The 23,493-nt window shown below is 42.8% G+C and overlaps 1 protein-coding gene across 4 annotated transcripts in view; it reads left to right on the top strand.

The window, feature by feature from the left end:
- The window catches only part of SUSD1 (sushi domain containing 1), a 243,638-nt gene that overhangs the window by 32,934 nt on the left and 187,211 nt on the right, over nucleotides 1–23,493 (top strand). For all 4 annotated transcript variants that reach the window (XR_005529943.1, XR_005529944.1, XR_005529946.1 and 1 more), the window contains exons 6-8: nucleotides 9,772–9,951; nucleotides 20,856–20,953; nucleotides 22,243–22,429. Coding sequence is in view for 1 of the 4 variants with exons in the window: in XM_039240706.1 (XP_039096637.1) it covers nucleotides 9,772–9,951; nucleotides 20,856–20,953; nucleotides 22,243–22,429 (465 nt within the window). In the remaining 3 variants the exon portion in view is untranslated. The remainder of the gene's footprint in view (nucleotides 1–9,771; nucleotides 9,952–20,855; nucleotides 20,954–22,242; nucleotides 22,430–23,493) is intronic.

Raw genomic sequence — 23,493 nt, 5'->3', positions numbered from 1 at the left:
TTTGGTGATGGAGTCTCCCTGTGGTTTACATGGCAAGCTCCTTCTCAGCTTTTAAGTTTTAGCTTCAGTGTCAGCTCTGATGTTATTGTCTTCCTTAGTGCCCAATATGTAAGTATCTTATTTATGATTATTTTTGTGGTTTATGTCACCCCTACTGGACTATAATCTGGGAGCTCTGTGACCTCAGAGTCGTCCTCAGCATGATCTCTCCAGCACCTGGCACCCTGCCTAGCATACCTAAGGCCTGTGGGAGCACCCTGAACCCCCTTAGGAAGAGGGTGCAGACCATGCCTGACATCAGGGAGTTGGGTCCTGAACTGCTGTCTCGGATTACGTGGCTGAGCCCTGCTGAAATCCTAGCCCCCTGTTTTGTTTCAGCCCTCAAGCTTCACGTCCTTTCTTGATGCCACATCTTCTTATTTCGTCTTCTGTGCCTTCACACTTTCTTCTCCCTCGGCATGACATCTCTGGGCTTTGATGAAGCAGGGGCAAGGCCTTGGGGCTGATTCCCAATTTTTCCCATATCCATGCATATGGCCCTCAAAAACTGGGGGGCCCAGCACTGTGGGATGTTTGCAGAGGCGAGAGCTTCTCCTTTGAGTTGGTTAATGAGGGTGCCTCACAGTTTCTAACGTCTACTAATAGCAGAGCCTTTCTTTAAAGGTGGCCAGCACTTTAAGGTTGACAAGGTTTTCTGTAAACACTATCTCATCTTATCTTTAGAAATGCCTTCTGAGGTGGTTAGTAGGGTATTTCTCATTTCACATATATTCTATTTACAAGTAATAGTGGGTATGGCTTCCCATTAAGAACCAGAGAGAGGAAGTGACTTACCTTGTTTCACTAGCCTAGGTATCACGATGAGAGCACAAAGCACTTTCTAGAAGGCAGATTCCATGTAGAAGGAACCCTTGTGAATGCTAGAGGTGGGAGACAAGGAGAAGCTGGAGGGCCCGGAAGCACACAGTGGGGCCTGGGACCCACCCAGAAGAATATTTATTGTGGCCAAGTCAAGTCTTCCTCTTTTGAGATTTTCTAAATAGAACCCAATCTCACTTCTGCAAAGTGGAGAGTGTTTGAAAAAGTTGTGACATAAATTGGAACACAGATTAGGGCATTCAGGTGAAGAGCCGCAGACAAGTTTCATTGCGCCACCATCTCTGAACTTTAAGCAGGGGTGGAGACGATCCTGAGACCACATCCAGACCTGTCAGGAAAGCGTGCTGTGAGTGACTCGTGGCCTCTGCCATGAGCGAGCGAGGACAGAGTGGCAGCACACTTATCCGGTGGTTATCCTTTGTGTTCCAGGTAATCATATGAAATAGATTTTCTGGCACCCTAACTACATATTGATCCTTTAAAACATTTAGGAAACTGGTATTGACTTCCTTGCTGCATGCAACAAATCTCCTGTGTTATCCTTTTGCCGAGTAAATGCCATTAAAACACATCACTTAACAAATGGAGTCGTTACAGCATGCAGCATGAATGATGACACTCTTATACGACTGCCACCGGCTGATGAAGCGCGAGCTTTAGAATCAGAGAGACTGGTGTGAGTTTTGGCCGAACCACTTGGGAGTTGAGTAACCAGCTCTAAACTTCTCTAAACTCCAGTTTTCTTCTGTAGTAGGGGATGAGATTGTTTTCATCCTGTGGACTTGTTGTGAAGATTTAATGAGATAATGATATAAAGCACTTGATGCTGTGCTTGATGCCAAGTACCTGCTAGATAAGTATTCACCATCATACTAAGAGCTCAGAAGCTAGTAGGGAGCGGCAGGTAGTTTCTAACTTAAAAACATAAGATCTTCTTTGTGAAATTTCCTACCACACAGTGGGAAGGTCTAAAATCCTCCCGCTTTCATGTTACCTGATCTATTAGTTTTCAGTTAAAATATTCTGTTTACCAATAGAGCATTAAAATGAAGAGTTTTAATGTTACTGTTTGAAAAAAGATTCACACGCTGCTCAAAGCATCCACAACCATATCAGATCTACAAATGGAAGATCCTTAGAGATGTGCTGATAAACTCTTTGTTTCTTCCCAGCACTCATGTTTTCGCCCAGCCTTTCACCTCCTCCGTAGTTTCTGAAGTCTTCAATTTCTAGCTGTTTCCATACTAGACACAATTTGTTGACAATCAGTGTTGTTACGTGAAATGGAATTTTTTTTTTCTTCCGAGTGAGCTTTCGCTGTGACTATGATCTGAAGGAAATGTACTGTTATCCGAGGAGGCTAACATTCATAGAAGACTTTAGAATACAAGATACATCAAATAGTTTTTTTTTTTTTTTTCCTCTACTGCCTTGAGGGCAAGTGGACTTTTCGGTACTAATGAGCTCATTAGCTTAGTTACAGCAGTTAATAAGCTGCTCTTGAGAATGTGCTTCATGGCATCCTGTAACCCTCCCATTTTCCTTTGATGATGGCAATACCATTTTCTAAATGCAGGTTGTCATACCCTGAGATGTTAGATTCCAACCCCCCACATGGATGATCTGTGAAATTTAGCCGTTTAGTGATCCTGGAATGAGGCTCTAACTACATGTGGGCCGGTTAGGAGCAGGCCATAAAGTGCATGAAACTTTGTCGTAAGGTTACACTTACAGCCCGATTCCTTAGGCTGTATCTCATACATATCCGCATTACAAGGATTAATGTTCATAATAATATTATTATCATGTAAGTGGTTGTATGAACAACTTACATGACTGCAGGGGATATTTTAAAAATATGGGCTATAGGTACGGCCCGTGAAGAGCTTACCATGAAGGAGGGGAAAATAACATTTTTACAAATGAAGAAACTGTAGGACTAAGTGCTGAATTACCTGATCCTGAACATCAGTACAGTGTAGACTCTGATGTTAACCTGACCGTTTGGACCCTTCCAGCCTGTCACATCACACAAATTTCTAGGCGATACGTAATTCTGCTTTGAATCTAAGGCCCAATAGAGACATTCTGTTACTGTTGTGTAAATGAAACTGATGTTAATATGATTTTCTTCAGTTTTCATATTTGTTGCTGCTTCTCTGCCAGAGCTTTCCATCTACTAGTTTATTTGTCTGGGAAGACTTTTTTGGAGTCAATATCAGTATGTGGAATAGGTCTATCATTCCTTCCCCTGACAGTTGGCAAAACATCTGCTCAATTTATGAACATTATTGGTCATTTTTTTTTCATTCTCAGCTTGAGTATTTATTGGTCTCTAACACAGTCTTAGACGAAGCCTGAGATTACTATGTTATTTCTGAAATCAATCACATTATTGTGCTGAGGTTCATAATAGGAAGCAGCCAATGGGGATGACATTTGTGACACAGTCAGTTGTTGATTAGATGCCATAAATCGCCTATACCTTTCATCAAACAGATTTCCTTCTGGAATATTTTCTTGGGTTGAATATTAAAGCTAGTAACGTGGGTAAACATTTTTACCTTCAAGATATGAAATAGAGTTACAGTGTGTATGTGGTCCTTGAAATTGGCACAGCACATCTTCCCCCTGGGGAGACCGGTTTTGCAGTTGATTATTTGAATAAAATCACAGATAGAGTAGGATAGTAAGGAAGAATTCCCAGCCATGTTCATAATTAGTTGACTGTATTGCTGATAATTATCCAAACGTTGTTCCTTCATAATATAATTAGCCAGAGAAACGTGTGCTTAAATGAACACTCCTAATGCATTATCTACTGCAAATTTGTGCTCTTTATTTTTTCTTTCCTTTGGATATAAACTGGTTTTTTGTTTTTGTTTTTTTAACTTTTTTAATGTTTATTTATTTTTGAGAGAGAGAGAGAAAGAGCATGAGTGAGGGAGGAGCAGAGAGAGAGGGAGACACAGAATCTGAAGCAGACCCCAGGCTCTGAGCTGTCAGCACAGATCCGGACACGGGGCTCAAACCCACAAACCATGAGATCATGACCGGAGCCGAAGTCAGATGCTTAACTGACTGAGCCATCCAGGTGCCCCTAAACTGTTTTCTAAATGCTTATTTCCTTGTGATAGTGAAAGTTTTGGGCATTTCATGTAGAACCATATTTTTATTTAATTTTTATTATTATTTTTTTTAAGTTTATTTATTTATTTTGAGAGAGAGAGAAAGTGTGTGTGCATGTGAGCAGGAAAGTGGCAGGGAAATTGGCAGAGCAAGAAACCCAGGCAACCTCTGGAGCCTGATGTGGGGCTTGAACTCATGAACCATGAGATCATGACCTGAGCTGAAATCAAGAGTCAGGCGCTTAACCATCTGAGCCACCAAGGTGCCCTAGAATCAGATTTTTATTACTGCCTATTGCAACCTCTGTTGGGTTGATTTAGGAATATTTCTTAATAGTAGCCACCTACTTTCTTGGTACTATTTGGTCTGAGGAGAAGCAGCAGTAGCTGCCATCTCTCTTAAGCATGGTGGGGATATCTGTGACACAGCCATGTGCCAGGTCAGAACCAGGCCAGGCCCCCGTCAGTACTAAGAAGGCTTCAGGGTATCACACTGATGCAGGGGTAAGTCTATTTCCAGCAGCTGCCTTGCTCTGGAAAAGCTTGTGGAGGCAATATTTGTTAAAGGGAGTTGTTACAGAACACGTCCATACAGATTTGAATGCTCCTTCATGCAACCTTTTCTCCTGATGCTTGAGTGGACCCCTTAATTGTGAGGCTTTCGAGATTTATTTATTTTATTTTTTATTTTTAAAAACTTATTTTGAGAGAGAAAGAGCAAGCACTCATGCACGAGCACGCACGAGTAGGAGAGGGGCAGAGAGAGAGAATCCCCAAGCAGGCTTTGCATGCTCAGCACAGAGCCTGACATGGGGCTCAAACCCATGAACAGTGAGATTATGACCTCAGCCAAAACCAAGAGTCAGATGGTTAACTGACTGAGCCACCCAGGCACCCCGAGGCTTTCCATATTTAATGGACCTGGATTTTGGGGTCATACATCCCATGGCTTGAATATTGGCTCTATCTTTTACTAGTGGTATGATTTTTGAATGTGATATAAGCTCTTAGGAACTCTTAGGGGCTCTTAAGCTCCATATTCACATCTATAACGTACGTGAGAAAAAAACTATCTGCCTTGTAAGATTTTCCGTGAGAAATCAATTAGATAGTGTATATCTAATAGACTTATGTTTAGTAGGATTTTGATGAATGCTATTATGATTAAAATTATTGAGGCTTGAACAACATTCCCAGAATTCCCTGGTACAAGACTGATACTAGTTTTTGCGAGTCTTTTACTCTGTTTTCATCTACTTGGTGTTTGGTAGGTTGGATAACAAATGCAGAGGTAATGTATACCTGTCTTGTTATTTATACTTAAAACATACTGAGGTCTGTTTCCTTCCTCAGGGGCTGTTATTCATATCAAAGTAACATTTGTTGCATCTTGAAGAATGATAAAGTAGCAGCCTGCTATCTATGAACAGTTCTTTATTAAGTATTTACTATGTAAAACATACTATTGTTTTTTAAAGAAATGTATGATTGTTTTATTTATTTAAAGTTTTTAAAATATTTATTTTTGAGAGAGAGAGAAACAGAGCATGAGTGGGGGAGGGCAGAGAGAGAGACACAGAATCCAGAGCAGGCTCTAGGTTCTGGGCTGTCAGCACAGAGCCCAATGTGGGGCTCAAAACCACAAGCTGTGAGATCATGACCTGAGCCAAAGTCGGACACTTAACTAACTGATCCACCCAGGAGCCCCTAAAACATACTATTTCAAGTAGGTATTGTGCGGGTGCAAGAGATTATAAAATAAAGATTCTGTCCTTTATGAGCTGGCTATATATCTGGAAAGACATAATATATTCATAGAAAGACATTAAACCCTCAAGCAAGTGATGATAAACGGTAGCTATTCATACTAGTATTTCACTTAGGTTCTCAGCCGAGGGTATGCATAAAAATCAAACTTGGAACCTTGTAGAAATGTGGTTGCCAAGAACCGAACTCAGTACTACTGATTCAGAAGACTTATCTCTGGTGAAGGGGAGAGGCTGTGAGGCTCCAGCAGGGTGTTTTTCCAAAGCCCCATAGACAATTCAGATGTACAGCTGCTGTTTAGAACTATGTGTTTAATCCAAGCCATGTTAGAATCTTCTCTAAATATCTCTTGCCAAGAGACCCTCCAACTCGAGTAGCTATCATATGGGAACTCAGAGTCATGGGCCCAGATTGCCTACCATTGGGCACCTCCTTGAGTCACTAAACCTTAGTCCCTAGAGACCAAGCTATTGATGTCTCATCAACTTCCAAATTATTATTTTTCATATTTTTTATTTAAAAAATTTTTAAGTTTATTTGTTTATTTTTAGAGAGAAATAGAGAAAGAGAGTGTGAGAGAGAGAGAGCATGAGCAGGGAAGGGGTAGATAGGGAGGGGGAGAGAGAGAATCCCAAGCAGGCTCTGTACTGTCAAACTCACAAACTGCAGAGATCATGACCTGAGCTGAAACAGAGTCAGATGCTCAACTGACTGAGCTACCCAGGTGCCCCATGTTTTTGGTATTAAATTTTAAAAATCTTGTATTCCTAACAAAAGCCATCCTTGGTCGTGTCCAAGGATGGAAGGCAGTTTAGTTATCTTCTGTATTCTTATACCTTTAGAATCTGTGCTTCTCCCTTAATCCGATTATCTATTGGTGGGTTCCTTCCCACCCTCTCCAATGTGCTGTTTAGAATTCCAGTTTCAAGGTCCATAAACCCATAAACCTCAATGTCTTCATTGCTGTTCCCTCTGTTTCCTGCTGTAACTGAACCCTGGTTTTAACTGGAAGATGTTTTAGACGTCAACAATGACTGGGCAGCCTAATGAAACATTAACCACCTGTTTGGTTGGCTGCTCATGTACACACAAATATACTCATGTCTTGGAATGTTTTGGGGCTGGTTGATATGTATAAAGGTTTGATGCTGGGGAAAACATGAGGAGGGCCAAGAAGTCTTGTGTCTGGTAAACATGTATGAAAAGGGAATTAATCCCTGTGAGCAAATACAGGATTTGTGAGGTAGGCAGGGTTAGAGGATTTGTGAAATGACCACCTGGTTCTGGTCCCATAACTGCTCATGATTTGAATCTGCATGGACCAGAGACTAACCCCTTTTTGAAAATCTCGGAACCAAATGGCTGGCCAGGTGGGTTGATCTGTTGTATTGAAGTTCTTATGATAACTTCAGTGACAACAGATGAAAGCTTGCTCTGGGAGGCCTCCCTCAGGGAAATAACCCTGGGGTTCTGCAACAGACTGAGAGCCCACAATGGGAAGGAGTTGAGTGCAATTCCCTGAAATCTACTTCTTCTCTATCTGAAGTTCGTTTAAGAGAGGCCACCTATTTCTAAGGCCAAGAATGGTTGATGGAGAGTTGGGAACAGAGCATACCATTTTCTCTATCTTGAGTGCTTTATCTCAATAAATGCACTTATATTTTAAAATCCTGCATGTCAAGAGTGCTTAATTTTCTTGGCTTTCTACAGACTGTGGAGAAAACTAAAAAGCAGAATGAATGCTAAAATTTGTACGTATTTTTTTCTTCTGTACTTAGGTATAACTGGGGTTTTTGGTTGCATTTGGGATTATTATGACCTCCTTATTTTATATTTATTATGCTTTCTTGAATAAAATTATATCTATGAACTCCCCATAACTACATGAGAAACTTACCATGTTCATTTCTTCCCTTTGCCTCATTGCAAAGAGTTTTTGAAATAATTTGGAATTTTACTTTCAAATTATTAATTTTTTTACATTGTTCAACTTTACTTAAAAAAATTTTAATGTTTATTTTTGAGAGAGTGCGAGCCAGGGAGGGGCAGAGAGAGACGGAGAAAGAATCTGAAGCAGGCTCCAGGCTTTGAGCTGTCAGCACAGAGCCCAATGCAGGGCTTGAACTCATAAACTGTGAGATCATGACAGGAGCTGAAGTCAGACGCTTAACTGACTGAGCCACCCAGGCACCCCTGCATTGTTCCACTTTTTTTTTAAAGCTGATTTATTTTGAGAGAGAGCGTGAGCTGGGGAAGGGCAGAGAGAGGGAGAGAGAGAATTCCAAGCAGGCTCCGCACTGCCAGCGCAGAGTCTCAAACTCAGAGATCATGAGATCATGACCTGAGCAAAAACTGAGAGCTGGATGCTCCACTGACATTGTTCAGCTTCTGTTTGTAGAATCCTTTACCACTTGCTGTATCAGGCTCTACGGTAACATATAAGTGATTATGGAGACTTATCTCCTCCTGACTCTGTTGCTTCCTAGTGTTCCTTCTAAAACCTGCTGTCTTCTTTTCTTAGGATATTTATTCTGACTTTTTGTTGTCATTGGAATGGAGGGGTTCCCCCCCCCCATAAAAGATACATGTATGGATTTTTTAAAATTGTAAAATATCTGAACATGACTTTCTTTTACATGAGGTAGAGTTTGGCTGAGTCTAAAATGGTAACATCAAAATCTGTTTACTTCAGATAGTTTCTGTAAATATTCTAGTGTCTTCTAGTAGTTAGAGTTGCAGGGAAGAAATTCCATATCAACTTTGTAATTTCTGGTCTGTCTTCCACTATGCAGCTGATTGGTTTTTCTTTGAAAGATACTTATAAATTGAATGTTTAGACTATGTATTCTTTCCCTATTAATTTGCTTTACAAAGTTCAAAGATTTTTTATATATATATATTTTTATATATATTATATATATATATTTCATTTTCTATTCAATTGGCAAGAAAACTACAATTGCATTATTATCTGTTTTGGAGTTCATTATCTGATGATACATAGTAAAAGGTACTTGAAAATCTTAATAATTAAGAGAATACAGGGATAGGGGCACCTGGGTGGCTCAGTCGGTTAAGCGTCTGACTTCAGCTCAGGTCATGACCTCACGGTTCGTGGGTTCGAACTCCGCGTAGGGCTCTGTGCTGACAGCTAGCTCAGAGCCTGGAGCCTGTTTCGAATTCTGTGTCTCCCTCTCTCTCTGACCTTCCCCTACTCATGCTGTCTCTCTTTCAGAAATAAATAAAACATAAAAAAAAAAAAAAGAATACAGGGATAGATTATTTCACTGGCCAAGAAATTCTTCATAATCTAAATAGTCTATAATTTTTTTTAATGTTTTATTTTTGAGAGAGAGAAAGAGAACAAGAGGGGTAGAGGCGGAGAGAGGGGGAGACACAGAATCCTAAGCAGGCTCCAGGCTCCGAGCTGTCAGCAGAGAGCCCAACACAGGGCTCAAACTCTTGAACCACGAGATCATGACTTGAGGCAAAGTCGGACACTTAACGGACTGAGCCACCCAGGCACCCCTAATTGGAACATTTTTTATGTATGCATGTTTGTAAATTTCATTAAAGTTAGGCATATCAATTTTCTCTACTTCTGAACAGTCTTATTTTGTATGTCTGCAACTGGGTTATTTGATGGGCTTCATGTTTTCTCTTTCCCCAGATGAGTAGACTCTATCATTACTAAATGTTTCTTTTTTAAAAACAAATTTTTTAATGTTTATTTTTGTTTGAGAGAGACAGTGTACAAGCGGGGGATGGGCAGAGAGAGAGGGAGACAAGAATCTGAAGCAGGCTCCAGGCTCTGAGCTGTCAGCACAGAGCCAGATGTGGGGCTTGAACCTATGAACTGTGAGATCATGACTGAGCCAGAGTTGGACACTCAACTGACTGAGCCACCCAGGTGCCCCTAAATGTTCATGTCTAAAATATGAATTATAAGGATAACAGTTGGGGGTCCTAACTGGTGCTGTGCTACCTCCCATTGCAGAGATCAACTGTGGCCATCCTCCAGAAGTGCCTCATGCGGTTCTGGTGGGGAATCACAGCTCCAGGCTGGGCGGTGTGGCTCACTACATCTGTCAAGAGGGCTTTGAAAGTCCTGGAGGAAAGATTACTTCCGTCTGCACAGAGAAAGGCACTTGGAGAGAAAGTACTTTGACATGCACAGGTACAGACTCCATTCTGTGGGGCTTCTGTTTTCTGGAAGCAAACAGCTGGCAGAAAGGTGGGACCTGGAGCCATCATTCCCCTGTGTTCTGTGCCCAGCTGTGCCATGTACCCTAGTGGGCACCTGGCTTTAGTTTTGTCAGCTGAATCCTAAAATTTAGAGGGTGGATTGGGAAGATAAGTTGGATAGAAAATTTTGTGCATCCATCTTTTGAAACTCACCTTAAATCACAGTGAGTTCTGTCTCCTCTACTTGGCTGGCTGAGAAATTTTCTCATGAACCATTTTCTCGGTGGGGGCGTACTCAAGAGTCCTGTTTAGCAAACATGTTGACAGCTTTTCAGAGAATAGGTGGTATAATAGACAAAGAGGTTTTTTATGTTTATTTTTAATTTAAAAAAATTAATTTATTTTTTGAGAGAGCGAGCAGAGGAGGGGCAGAGAGGGAGAGAGAGAGAGAGAGAGAGAGACTCCCAAGCAGGCTGTACTCTGTCAGTACAGAGCCCAAAGTGGGACTCAAGCTTATGAACCATGAGATCACGACCTGAGCCAAAATCAATTGTTGGTCACTTAACTAAGCCATCCAGGTGCCCTTATGTTTAAATTTTCAGCTGTGGTAAAACACACACAACATGAAATTTAGCACCTTGACCATGTTTGAGTGTTAGGTGAATTCACATTGCTGTGTAGCCAGTCTCCAGACCCTTTTCAGCCTGCAGATCTGAACCTCTAGACGCATTAAGAACCCCCACTTCCTCCTCCCCACAGCACCAGCATTTTACTTTCTGTTTCTGTGGATTTGACTGATTTAGATACCTCATATACGCAGAACATGTAGTGTTTGTCCTTCTGTGCCCGGCTTCCTTCTCTTAGCATAATGTTCTGCAGGTTCATCTATGTTGTTGCAAATGGTAGGATTTCCTTCTTTTTAAAGGCTAAATAATAATTCATTGTGTGTATTTACCACATTTTGCTTATCAGTTCATCCACTGGTGGGCACTTGTGTTGCTTCCACCTTTTGGCTATTTGAGCAAGGATATACAGACTCTTTGAGACTCTGCTTTCGATTCTTTGGGACATGTACCCAAAAATGGAATTACTGGTGAAAAGGGGTTCTGTGACATCAGTTCTAACTGCAGCAGTGCTGTATATTGTTTGTGTGTTATCAGCTAAGGTATTATTTGCTCACATCCTCAGTTTCTTCATCTATAAAAGGGGGGAAATAAACTCTCCTCTTCCTACTTCAAATAGCTGTTGAGAGAGAATCAGATGAGATAATCTTTGGGGAACATGTGAAAAGTTTAAAGCACCATGTATATGTTAGGTCTTTTACTGACATTATTAGCCTTTCTTGAAGATGGTCATCTCCTGAATCAGAAGTAGGTACTTCCACATGCTTTATTTCCCACCTCTGCCTTCAAGAAACAAGGTGGGAGAAGGCAGTGACTCTTACTATTTGTGTTTCAGTGCGTGTGACAAATGATTGTCACATAGCATTGAATGGCTCTGGGAATGTGTTTCTAGATGTTGACTTGCTTGGCTCTAATGACAAATCTCCAAAGAGTGAAATCTCAAGATAGCGTTGGTCTGGGTCTCTGGTCTGACTTGCAGCAGAACTGTGGTTGAATGTCTTGGGTCTTGCCAGTCCAAGTTTTCCATAGGAACATCTAGCCAGAGCAAGCAAATCATGTGGGTTGCGGGTGATTGTCCATAGAGCAATGATTTGTAACCATTTTGGGGATAGGAATTTGGTGAAATCTGTCACATCAATTTAACAGGTATCTATTTAAGATACACTATGTGTGAACTAGACACTTTCTTAGAATTTAGGGGGCAGCGGGGTAAACAGATTTTTCTCCAAAGAAATGCACATATACATATACATACAATGGTTTACAAGCTCAGGATGTTCATGAACTTCTGAAGTTCTTGGATAAAGCGCTTCTGGAGTAGATGAAGAACTCAGTTTTGCTGCCAGAGCCATCCGTGCCAGGCAGTTCCCACATCAGGTCATCTCTACCACAAATGCAAGATGATGTGGGCTAGAGGCTGCAGTCAGAGAAACAAAGAAGGGTAGATGTGGATGAGAACCGAGAGATCTAGTGCAGCCTGTTCTTACAGAGTTCTCATTGACTTCCCCTCCTTGGACAGAGAAGCAAGGACGGACCTGTAACTAACACCCGGGACCCCAAAGTCCCAGTCTAATCAGGGAAATTGAGAAGAGCTAATGCCATATTGGAGCAGACTGATGGTCATTCCACCCTCTTATTGCATCTCTAATAGCACTTAAAAAAATTTTTTTTTAATGTTTATTTATATTTGAGAGAGACAGAGAGAGACAGAGAACGAGCGGGGGAGGGACAGAGTATCTGAAGCAGGCTCCAGGCTCCGAGCTGTCAGCACAGGGCTCCATGCGGGATGCAGACCTATGGACTGTGAGATCAAGACCTGAGCTGAAGTTGGACACTTAACCGACTGAACCACCCAGGCGCCCCTAACAGCACTTTTTTTTGAAGTTTATTTATTTATTTTGAGAGAGAGAGAGCAAACAAGCAGGAGAGAGATTGAGAGAGAGGGAGAGAGAATCCCAAGCAGGCTACGCACTGTCAGCGTGGAGCCTGATGTGGGACTTGAACTTGTGAACTGCGAGATCATGACCTGAGCTGAAATCAAGAGTCCGACTCTTAACTGACCAAACCACCCAAGCACCCCCTCTAGCAGCACTTCTAAGAATTATTTGAAGGATGTGAGGCAGCTGTCCCATGGGGTGCTGAATTAAACGTTTGGGGAAATGTTCCTGGCCCTGAGCTACCTCTGGAATCACTTTTGGAGAGAGCTGGGCATGGCTTCTGGACCCTCAGCCGTTTGCTTCACTGCTCACACTGCTCTGCCTCCACCGTCCAGAGTTCAGTGGGGATACAAGGATTAGTCACTACTTGAAAAACCAGTGGATCTGCATGGGGCATAGTAAGCTATTAATTAGCTGATGCTTATAGAGCACTTTGAAGAACAAACATGTTATGTAACTGCTAATCATAATTACCGTCCTTAGCCTGCCACCTTTCACAGAGTCCGTGGCTCCAGCTGCAGCTGTTTCCTTGGGTTTATGCAAGCTTTGATTTAAGGGGAGAAAAGGCATTTTCCCTGAGAGCTGTGATCTTTCTGTGAGGAGGCCTCTATGCCCTCAATCAAGATTGGCAGCTGAATTCAATTTCCGCAGATAAAGGGGGTGATTTGCATGCTGATGAATTCACGGTGTAGTGCTCACGATCTGGGTGGGTAGGTAGGAGAGGCTTCTGGAAATGTAGTGAGAAACGCTCATTACCATGGCTTTTGCCCAGCTGAACCCCTTTCTTCCTTCTTTTTGCTGTTTTTCACCCATTTCTTCACACCTCTCCTTCTGTACCAATTCCCTCTGTATTTTGTGTCCACTTTTGGGTCTTCCTCCCATCTTCTACTTTTCTGCCTAACCTCGGAATGCCTTCTCCCTCTGCTCTCTGTTTTCATCCTGTTTACCCCTCTTTTTATGCTTGAATGTTTCCTTCCAAGTTGGGTGGAGTAATTTATTTTCACTTTACCTGGGTACTTTTTAGTTAAAAATATTTTTGGATGCCCTGTTTCTTTGGATTAGCAGCATGGATCAGTATGTGTTTTTAATGCAGTGCGGACTCCGGAAAGGTAGTGGGTCTTTTTTTTTTTTTCTTTTTTCTTTTTCCTTTAAGGCCAGTTTGGACTGGCACCTCCAGACAGCTGAGAATTAGGCAACCATTTTAGTGTCTGGAAAAACCCCAGGTGGAAGCTTGATGTTTAGTGGGTTGGTTTACCTCAAGATCAAAGAGGCTGATTCATTCTTGATAAGACCGTCCCTGGCTTTCATTCTGTTCAGGTCATTTGGCTTTTCATGTTTAGAATCTGAGTTAATAATTATAAAGTGGATGCTTGCTCACGCCATGCTCTTAAAAGGGTAATATCTCTGTTGAAACACAGACTGTTTATCTTCTGGGATCTGTTCTGAGCCCCCTAACCTGCTCAGACCCTGAGTCCTTCAGGCCTCTTGTTAGCTTCTGCCCCTGTGTCTTGTCGTTGATCTTCCTTTTCAGCCTAGTGAGTGCTCACTTGAAGCTCTAATGCAATTACGGAGAAGAAAGATGGAAAAGAAAGGTCAGCTGGAATAAATGGACACATTTATATAAATAGCCTCATGGCTGGGATTTGTTTGAATATGTGTATGATGTTTGGACTGTCAGGCATTATAGCTGCCGTTGACTGTGTGCCGACTTAGATGCCCAGGGCTCTGCTAAGGGTCTTAGTGCTTGGTTTCATTTTGTCCTCAGGAAAACCCTATAAAGTAAGTATTGTTATATTTCATTTTGTAGATGAGTCCTCTGAGACTCATAAAAGTTAAGCAACTTTCACAGGGTCATTCAGTAACTAGTAAATGACAGAGACAGGATTTGAACTCATATCTGAAAGCCTGGAAATCCCGTAATCTCTCTCCTACCAGTGTTTCCCAAGCTTGAATTATTTGCATACCCCATTAAGTGTTTGCTATAGCAAAAGTATTATTTAATACATTTCTTTTAAAGGGCACCTGGGTGGCTCAGGTGGTTAAGCGTCCGACTTTGGCTCAGGTCATTATCTCTGGTTGATGGGTTCGAACCCTGCGTCAGGTTCTGTGCTGACAGCTAAGAGTCTGGAGCCTGCTTTGGATTCTGTGTCTACCTCTCTCTCTCTGACTCTCCCCTGCTCATGCTGTCTCTCTCTCAGAAATAAATAAAAACATTAAAAAAGTAAATTTCTTTTAAAAACCTTCTATTTAAAAATTTAAAGTATAATTTAAATTTATTTATTTATAGTTTTTTAAATGCTTATTTATTTTTGAGACAGAGAAAGAGAAAGACAGAGCATGAGTGGGGCAGGGGCAGAGAAAGAGGGAGACACAGAAGCTGAAGTAGGCTCCAGGCTCTGAGCTGTCAGCACAGAGCCGGATGTGGGGCTTGAACTCACAGGCTGTGAGATCACGACCTAAGCTGAAGTAGGACACTTAACCGACTGAGCCACTCAGTTGCCCCATTATAATTTAAATTTATTGATTAAAGAAACTTTGTGGTACATGCGATATTATGAGTCGGATGACTATTTGTATTTTTTCTAATATATACACCGAAGTCAATGCAAGCAAACATATAAATTTATTCATATGCCACAAGAAAATCATCCTGAGGTGTACAGTGCATTTAGGAAAGCACTACCCTAAGCCATGCTACTTCTACCTATTTTATGTGACTTAAAAGAAGGAAAAGAAATATCATAGAACTCTTACAGCCAAGTATGTACTTACTCAAAGTAGTCACTTTGACTTCAGTGATGCTGCCATTATCAAAATGTGTCTGTTTGCTAAGCTCTGCTTGGGAATTGCCTTCGGAGGCAGTTTATGAGTCCTAGTAGAAGATCAGTCATTTACCTTTTGAAATCAGATACTGGTTTTGACTAGAAGTGACTCTGAGCTTGATCATCTGCTTGGGTCACCTGAATTTACTCTCTGTGACCTTTTACTGTTTCCAAAAATAGAGAAAAAGGATATAAAATTGGAAACCAAGAGAGTATGCTGGGTCAGTCCCTGCCCACACTGAGGCCTCTGAAGGGATAGTCTGTGCCCACTGTCTCTGCCCCTCCCCTGCTACTTCTCTGCTCAGCCTCCTGAAAGTGGATCAGGCGTCCAGTGCCCTCACTCCACGGTGGTTCTCTCACCAAGGTCCACGAGTGGCCACCTGTCAAATCCGTGTTCTAGTTACAATCCTCGTTCCTCTTGACCTTTCCACAACCTTTACCATTGTTAATCAGATATCCGTACATTCATTTATCCACTCAGTGAATCAACCACATAATAAATGTTTAAAAAAATCCAACAGGGGCGCCTGGGTGGCTTAGTCGGTTAAGCGTCCGACTTTCGCTTAGGTCATGATCTCTCGGTTCGTGGGTTTGAGCCCCTCTTTGGGCTTTGTGCTGACTGCTAGCTCAGAGCCTGGAGCCTGTTTCAGTCTGTGACTCCCTCTCTCTCTGACCCTCCCCTGCTCATGCTCTCTCTCTCTCTAGAAATAAATAAAAACCTTAAAAAAAAAATTAAAAAAAAAAATCCAACATAGTCTATTAGGTTGTGGGGATAGAGAGATTAACCGGGTCTTTGCCATCATGGAGCTTGCCTTCAGGAGAGATAGACATTAAATAACCAATGACAAAATTATTTGGTTACAAATGTGGTACATACTGCAGAGAAATACTGGATGCTAGTAGAATACTCACACACACACACACACACACACACATCCATGCATGCACCACATACAGAATACAAATAAGACCAAAGGTACTTTATTACCCACTGAAGCTCTGGTTCCCCAAATCTAGTGAAGAGTTCAATTGGATGGTGTGGCGGTGTACCCCCCTTTTTTAAGCCAGAGAGGCCTAAGTGTCCTATAACTGGACAGATAAAAGCCTGCTCTAACTGCCTCTACCCGAAGTCAAACCTCGGATCTCATCATGACACTGTGGGCACTCTGTCAGGGGACAAAGAACCATATGAGAGAAGAAAGAAATGGAGGTTTTCCCTGGTGCTGTGTTGATCTGCTCCAGGTCCTTCTTGGGCTGGAGGTGAGGAGGTTGTGAGGAATTGGTGGGAAGGAAGGGAGATAACTTTCGAGGAAGTGGACACTCCTTCAGGTCTTCCTTCTCTGACTTCCAGTCCCGTCTCCCCCCTAGGCACCCCCCTGCCCCCCCGCCAGCCTCCTCCTCCCTCTCTTCTGCTCTTTGTCCTGGAGGTTCCTCATGGGCTCCATGTTTCCCGGCATTCAGCTTTTGGGCTGATCTTGTCCTTCCTGGACGTTCCACCTGCACCTACAGCTCCGGGACCATCCACACATGGCTGACTTTCAAGATTAGTTTCTCACCTGGATATTCTGCAGATAGCTCCTATCTAGCATGTTCTAAACACAATTGTGTCTTTTTCTCACCAACCCGGCGTAGTTCTCCCTCTGTTTCTCAGGAGAACAATAAAAGGCAATCCATTCAGACTGTCAAGCTCAATGATTGGCAGTCAGCCTAGACTCCTGCCTGTCCTTATTGCTCACCTCCTAGTGCCTCTCCTTCAGAGGTGTCTCATGGCTTTAAACACAGGGCTCTGGGACCATCCCTTCCCCTTCTTTGCTGAATAACTTCTTCAGTGTCTTGGCTCCTGGCTTTGGAGTCTGGCAGGCCTACTTTTGAATACTGACTTGATGGCTTACAACCCATATGACCTCTGGCAGGTTACTTAACTTCTCTAAGTCTCATGTTTATAAAATGGACACAGTAATATCAAGCTCATGGGCTTATTTTAAATTAATTCTTAATATAGTTTTACAAAAAGTTTAATATTTGATTTTTTTTTTTTCTGAGAGAGAGAGAGAGAGACAGAGCATGACCAAGGGAGGGTTAGAGAGAGAGGGAGACACAGAATCTGAAGCAGGCTCTAGGCTCCAAGTTGTGAGCATAGAACCTGACCCGGGACTCGAACCTCTGAATTGCGAGATCATGACCTGAGCTGAAGTCAGATGCTTAACCGACAGAGCCACCCAGATGCCCCTAATTCTTAATATATTTTTTCCAGTTTTATTGAGAAATAATTGACCTATATCACTTAAACTATAAGTTTAAGGCGTACACCGTGATAGTTTGACTCACATATATTGTGAAATGATTATCATGGGGTTATTTTGAAGATGAAATAAATGACACTTTTAAAGCACAATACATACTATCAGGCCCAAAGTATAACTCAATAAATGTTCACTGTTGCTTCTTATGACTGCTATTAAAATGAGATCTTTTTTGTAAGTTTATTTATTTATTTTTGAGGGAGAGAGAGAGACAGAGAGAAAGAAAGAATAAACAGGAGGGGGGTAGAGAGAAGGACAGACAGAGTCCTAAGCAGGGTCTGCACCATTAGCACAGAGCCGGACGTGGAGCTCGAACTCACGAACCGTGAAATTATGATCTGAGCTGAAGCTAGACACTTAACTAGCTGAGCCACCCAGGCACTCCAAATGAGAGCTAGTCTTTAAAGAAAATCTATCAGTGTTTAACATATTTTAATTGCTGAGTAAAGAGTGTCCTGTTCTTAGAACCCCAGCTCTACTCCAGAGCTTTTTTGTCTACTTCAAAAAACACCAGAATCATCTTTCTAAAAAAACAGTCCATTATTTTCCTGCTTTTAGCTAGCCATTGCTCATGGGAGTAAGTCTGTACTTCGTCTGGTCGGCAGGGTGGTGCCCAGTCTGCCTGTCTCCCTCTACAGCCTCATTTCCTGTCTTTCGTCCTTCTCAGCACCTTGCACTTCTCTGTTGCTCACTACTGTGAATATGCCACACCCTCCTACAGCTCTAGACCTGCTCTAGACCTTCTCTTTGCTCTGGTGTCTTCCCACACACTCCCGCCCCACTTTAGCCATTCGTCCCTTAACGCCATGCCCTCCCCAAAGCCGGCCTCCCCAGGTCTGCCAGTGAGAGTGGATGGCTTCTTGCTCTATACCCCGTGGTACTTGTGTGTGACTTTGTTCCAAGATTTATTGAGTCGTAATTTATCTGCTTATATGTCTGTTCCCTCCGTTAGACCGCACACACATTCCCGAGGGAAGGACATGTGTTCTGACCATTGTCACAGCCCAGTGTCTGGCATGGGAGAATTCATCATTCAGTAAATGGTGAATAAAGAACCTTGGAGCCAGTTCCAAAGAGAACTTCAAGAAATGTTTTCAGTTATCAGTACTGTTAAAATGAGGGCATCACTTTTAAAAAGGCAGCATTAATGTGGATGTTTAATACCTGATGTGTTTATAAAGAAGTCTTTCCACCTGGGGACACCTGAAGGGAAAAGCAAGCACATTTCCTTAATCGGCTCCTAGGGATGAAGTATCTGACATCCTGTAATCAGATCTCCGTCTCATCCGTGCAAGAGAGCACGGCATAGGCAGGAGGCAGATGGCAATTTTGAGATGTCATTTGTTGTTGTCATAGTGAATGAGCAGAAGGGAAGGACAAGGAAGGAAACTTTCATGTCTCCTTTCTCATCTCTGTTTGATAGCAAGGGGGTCGAGAGTGGGAAGGAAATCTGCCTCCCTGGCGGTCAGAGAGAAGGCAAGGGGCGGGGTGTTGCCTTTTCCTACCGACCAGGTGGTGAGCTGGTGTCAGAGTGATGTGTGAGTGAGCAGGGTAGTCCGGTGCTCCAGGGCCTTTGAAGGGTGATGGGGAGGGAAGGGGCCGAGAGTATTTGGGGCTTGTTCAAGCTGAGAAAAGACTGGCACCAACATCATCTTCATGCTCCTTGGTGGGGTGAACAGATAAGATCTTTACATCTATTAGGGTACTCATGTCCACAACCGGAATATTTCATTGATTTCATTTTATCTGTGCTCTGAGAGAAGCATTGATGTAGACCCAGGAAAGCTTTAGACAGCCATAGGGATTCCTCTGGGGTCTCACCAGGAATTTGTCTGTTTTCCAATCTCTGCCTGTATTCTCACTTACTGACAGCTGCCCTGGGCTTACCCGAGACCCAGTAATGCTGCTGAGGGGATGATTTAGTAAAGATGTAAAATCTTCTTTGGCAAGAGATCATCCATAGACCACGGTCTAACTGTGGCATTGGTTCTGAGTACGGGGGAAATGAGTCAATCCTACAGGTACCCAAGATACAGGCTAGGCTCTCTTCCCATGTTCGAGGCTCAGAAAGGAGAAACAGGGGATGAGATGAGGGGAAGCATCTTCTGAGATGGGGAATTATCTTTTTCACCCTTCTTCTTCTTTTTTTTTATGTTCATTCACTTTTGGGGGGGCACAAATGGGAGAGGGGCAGAGAGAGAGGGAGACACAGAATCTGAACCAGGCTCCAGGCTCCGAGCTGTCGTCACAGAGCCAGATACAGGGCTTGGACCTACGAACTGTGAGATTATGACCAAAGCTCAAGTTGGACACTTAACCCACTGAGCCACCCAGGCACCCCTTTCTCACCCTTCTTGATGGGAATCTTACTTTGGGTTTCCCAGAAAACAGAGCCTGTGGCACAGGGCTTATATTTATTACACAGTGGGGAATGACACCCTGGGAAGCAGGGGTGAGGGGTAAGGTGAGTAAAGCAGGGGAGGAGAGAGAGCCAATACAATCTGTTGGAAACTGTGTTACCTCAGAACCAATGCCCTCTTACAGTTTCCCACACTGGCAAATTTATTACATGAAATACACAAAATATTCAAGCAGAACAACTTGAAGAAATCTGTGGCTTTCCAATAAATCAGAATTAAATAGCTTCAGTTAGAGAAGTCCCAGAAATATCCAGGGACCTTGTGGAGAATTTATTTAGTCTACCCCACGCTGCTGCTGAGGAATGGCCCTGTGTGTGGCGATGCATGTCATTCCCTTGTTGGGAAACAGCAGTGACCTGGAAATAAAAGCGCTGTGTCAGCCAGGTGGGATGAGGAAGCCGGAAACAGATCTTACCTGTTTGGCTACAGGGAAGATTCAGGGCTCGGCTCTGGGCCTCTCCATCCCACACGAGTGGAACTCCAGTGGCATCCAGTGGCCTGCCAGGCCAATCACAGGTTGGAATTCTTACCCATCTTACCCAAAAGTGGGTATCCATCTTTTCTTTTCCTTCAAGTCAGGTAATGGGCCAGGCCCATCCTTGATGAAGATAAATTGGGTGATTGGCCAGGGACAGCTCGAATTGCCCGATTTGGCTTCTGAATCAGAACATGAATGGCAATTAGCAGAGATGTCAGCCGCACAGACGAACTACCTCCATCATGATTGCCATTAGGATTTTTCCAGAGCCCCTTGATGTATTTTGTGAATGGACTCTCTTTTTCTGTTTTAGAAATAATTACAGAAATTAATGATGTATCAGTGTTTAATAACAGCTGTGTGAGGTGGCAAATAAACCGAGGAAGCACAGTCTCCAAGATTATCTATGTGGTAAGTAAAATGGTCAATGTTTTCCTGCCAGGGCAGAAATGCTATCCAACAGGAACATGACTTGGGGGGACTTCCTTCTCTAAGGGCTTCTCAATCTAATTGTCTGATTGTCCTTTTAAAAAGTGATCAGGGGGTGCCTGGGTGGCTTAGTTGGTTGAACATCTGACTTCGGCTCAGGTCATGACCTCACATCACAGTTTGTGAGTTCGAGCCCCGCATCGGGCTCTGTGCTGACAGCTCAGAGCCTGGACCTGCTTTGGATTCTGTGTCTCCCTCTCTGTCCTTCCCCTGCTCATGCTCGCTCACTCTCTCTCTTTCTCTCTCTCAAAAATAAATAAAAATTTTTAAAAAGTGATCAGAATTTTTAAGACAGTCTGGTGTATTTTATTTTACAATCTGTGTTTAATATATTTGTCATTCAACAGAGTGTCTGTGTGGGGGATATGTTTATATTTGGCATCATCACCATCTCATGTTTCCAAGCACTTGTATTTCCCTCCCCCAGAGGGGGCCTGGAAGCATCTGCTGACTCAGCGACAGGATGCTATGAGTGGCTCTCAGGTTGTGACTGCCTCCTTGATGGCTGGTCATTCGTGTCCTTTTATGTTACTTCTTAGGGTTTATTGGTTACTGCGCTGATGAGACCTCATCATCAAGTACCTGATAGCAGAAGCTCATCCCGTTCATCTCCCCTGGGTGCACCGTGCAATAGGGGGATGGGTTCAGGACGACAAAGTCTCTCTCGGTTGTTTTCTTATTTTTTAATTTTAATTTTTATTTATTTATTTTTTTAAGATGTTTCTTTTTTTTTTTAATGTTTTATTTATTTATAGGAGAGAGAGAGAGAGAGAGAGAGACAGCGTGAGCAGGGGAGGGTCAGAGAGAGAGGGAGTCACAGACTGAAACAGGCTCCAGGCTCTGAGCTGTCAGCACAGAGCCCGACGCGGGGCTCGAACCCACGAACCGCGAGATCATGACCTAAGCAAAACTCGGACGTTTAACCGACTAAGCCACCCAGGCACCCCAACTTATTTTTTAATTTTTAAAAAAATGTTTATTTATTTTTGAGAGAGAGAGAGGCACAGAGAGAGAGGGAGACACAGAATCTGAAGCAGGCTCCAGGCCCTGAGCTGTCAGCACAGAGTGCGATGTGGGGGTCAAACTCACAAACCACGAGATCATGATCTGAGCTGAAGTCAGATGCTTGACCGACTGAGCCCCCCGGGTGCCCCTCTCTGTTATTTTAACCAGAGTCATGGTGAGTTCTTTTTTTTTTCTCTCTCCCAAAGATATACATAAAAGGACAACAGTTACACCCTGTGGAATCAGTTCACGAGGAGACTGTCAACCTGACCACAGACAGCAGGACCCCAGAAGTGTGCCTGCATCTGTACCCAGGCACCAACTACACCGTGAGCATTTCTACTGCTCTTCCCACACGCTCCGTGCCCGCCATCATTGGGTTCCAGACAACTGGTAGGTGGAGGTGAAGTCTCATTGCCTCCTAGAAAATGCCAAGCACAGGATGTAGGGAAATGTACCTCAGAGTCAACTGGGCATGAGAGTTCCCAGTTTCTTTCTGAGATTTGTAGCCAGAAGGATGCTGTTTCTCCAGGGGTCAGAACGAGCGCAAGCCTAGCAGGAGAGATTCCTATCCTACTGATGCACTGATGTATTGTTTCTCAGCTGGGTCCCTGGTTGAAATGGAAGATAATAAGGCATTTAAAAGAGGAGAACATTCGGTGATAGTGCAGCCAATTCCCAATTATCCAAGGCACTGGAGAGTAGCCATGTGGCTTATCTTTGGTAGGAAATGCCAAGGTCATCATTTCTTACTCTTGGCCATGAGAGAGGAGGAGCCAGGGAGGGTGACCCAGCAGCTTTCCATTTAGGTAGGAAACGGACCCCAGGACTGGTGAGGGGAATCAAGTTGATAGTGAGCCAGTGGATAAGGAAAGGCAGCCCTAGGATGCAGGAAGGGAGATATTAAGTGAGAAGAGAAGTGGACAGGAAGGAGGTTTCAGAAAGTAGTAATAAACCTCATCGCACATAGTTATCGCCTGATTTTTATAAAAATATTGTGACTATTATAATAAATTTGTTTTCATAATTCTGGTTATAGGGTGTCAGGACTGATTAAATACTTTATAAGAAAATCTCTAGAATCCATTAGTGTCATTTATTACTTTGGGTGAGTTGAGGTAGTTCTCAATTAGCTGTTTGATGTCTCACTTAAAATGTGCCTCAGCCCTCGGGTGTTAACCACCACCAGGAACTGGGAAGTGACATGGATTTGGCAGAAATAATCGAATAGTCTGCCGATTTTAACAATAGAAAGCCAAATATGAAATTACACAGATTAGGTTCCTAGGGTCCTTATATATAAAAAAAACCCAAAATCTTTCTTTCTAAATAAATAATATGCAGGGAAAGATGTTATAGAATTAATATGATAACCAGAGAATCTTGTTCAAAATTAATGATAAACTCTGCTGTGGGTTTATTGGGAATATGTCTTCTTGGTGCACCTGGTGGCTCAG

Source organism: Hyaena hyaena, unplaced genomic scaffold (assembly GCF_003009895.1).
Source record: "Hyaena hyaena isolate Hyena2069 unplaced genomic scaffold, ASM300989v1 scaffold_6, whole genome shotgun sequence".
Lineage (NCBI taxonomy): Eukaryota > Metazoa > Chordata > Mammalia > Carnivora > Hyaenidae > Hyaena > Hyaena hyaena.
This window is presented reverse-complemented; position numbering and strand designations above follow the sequence as displayed.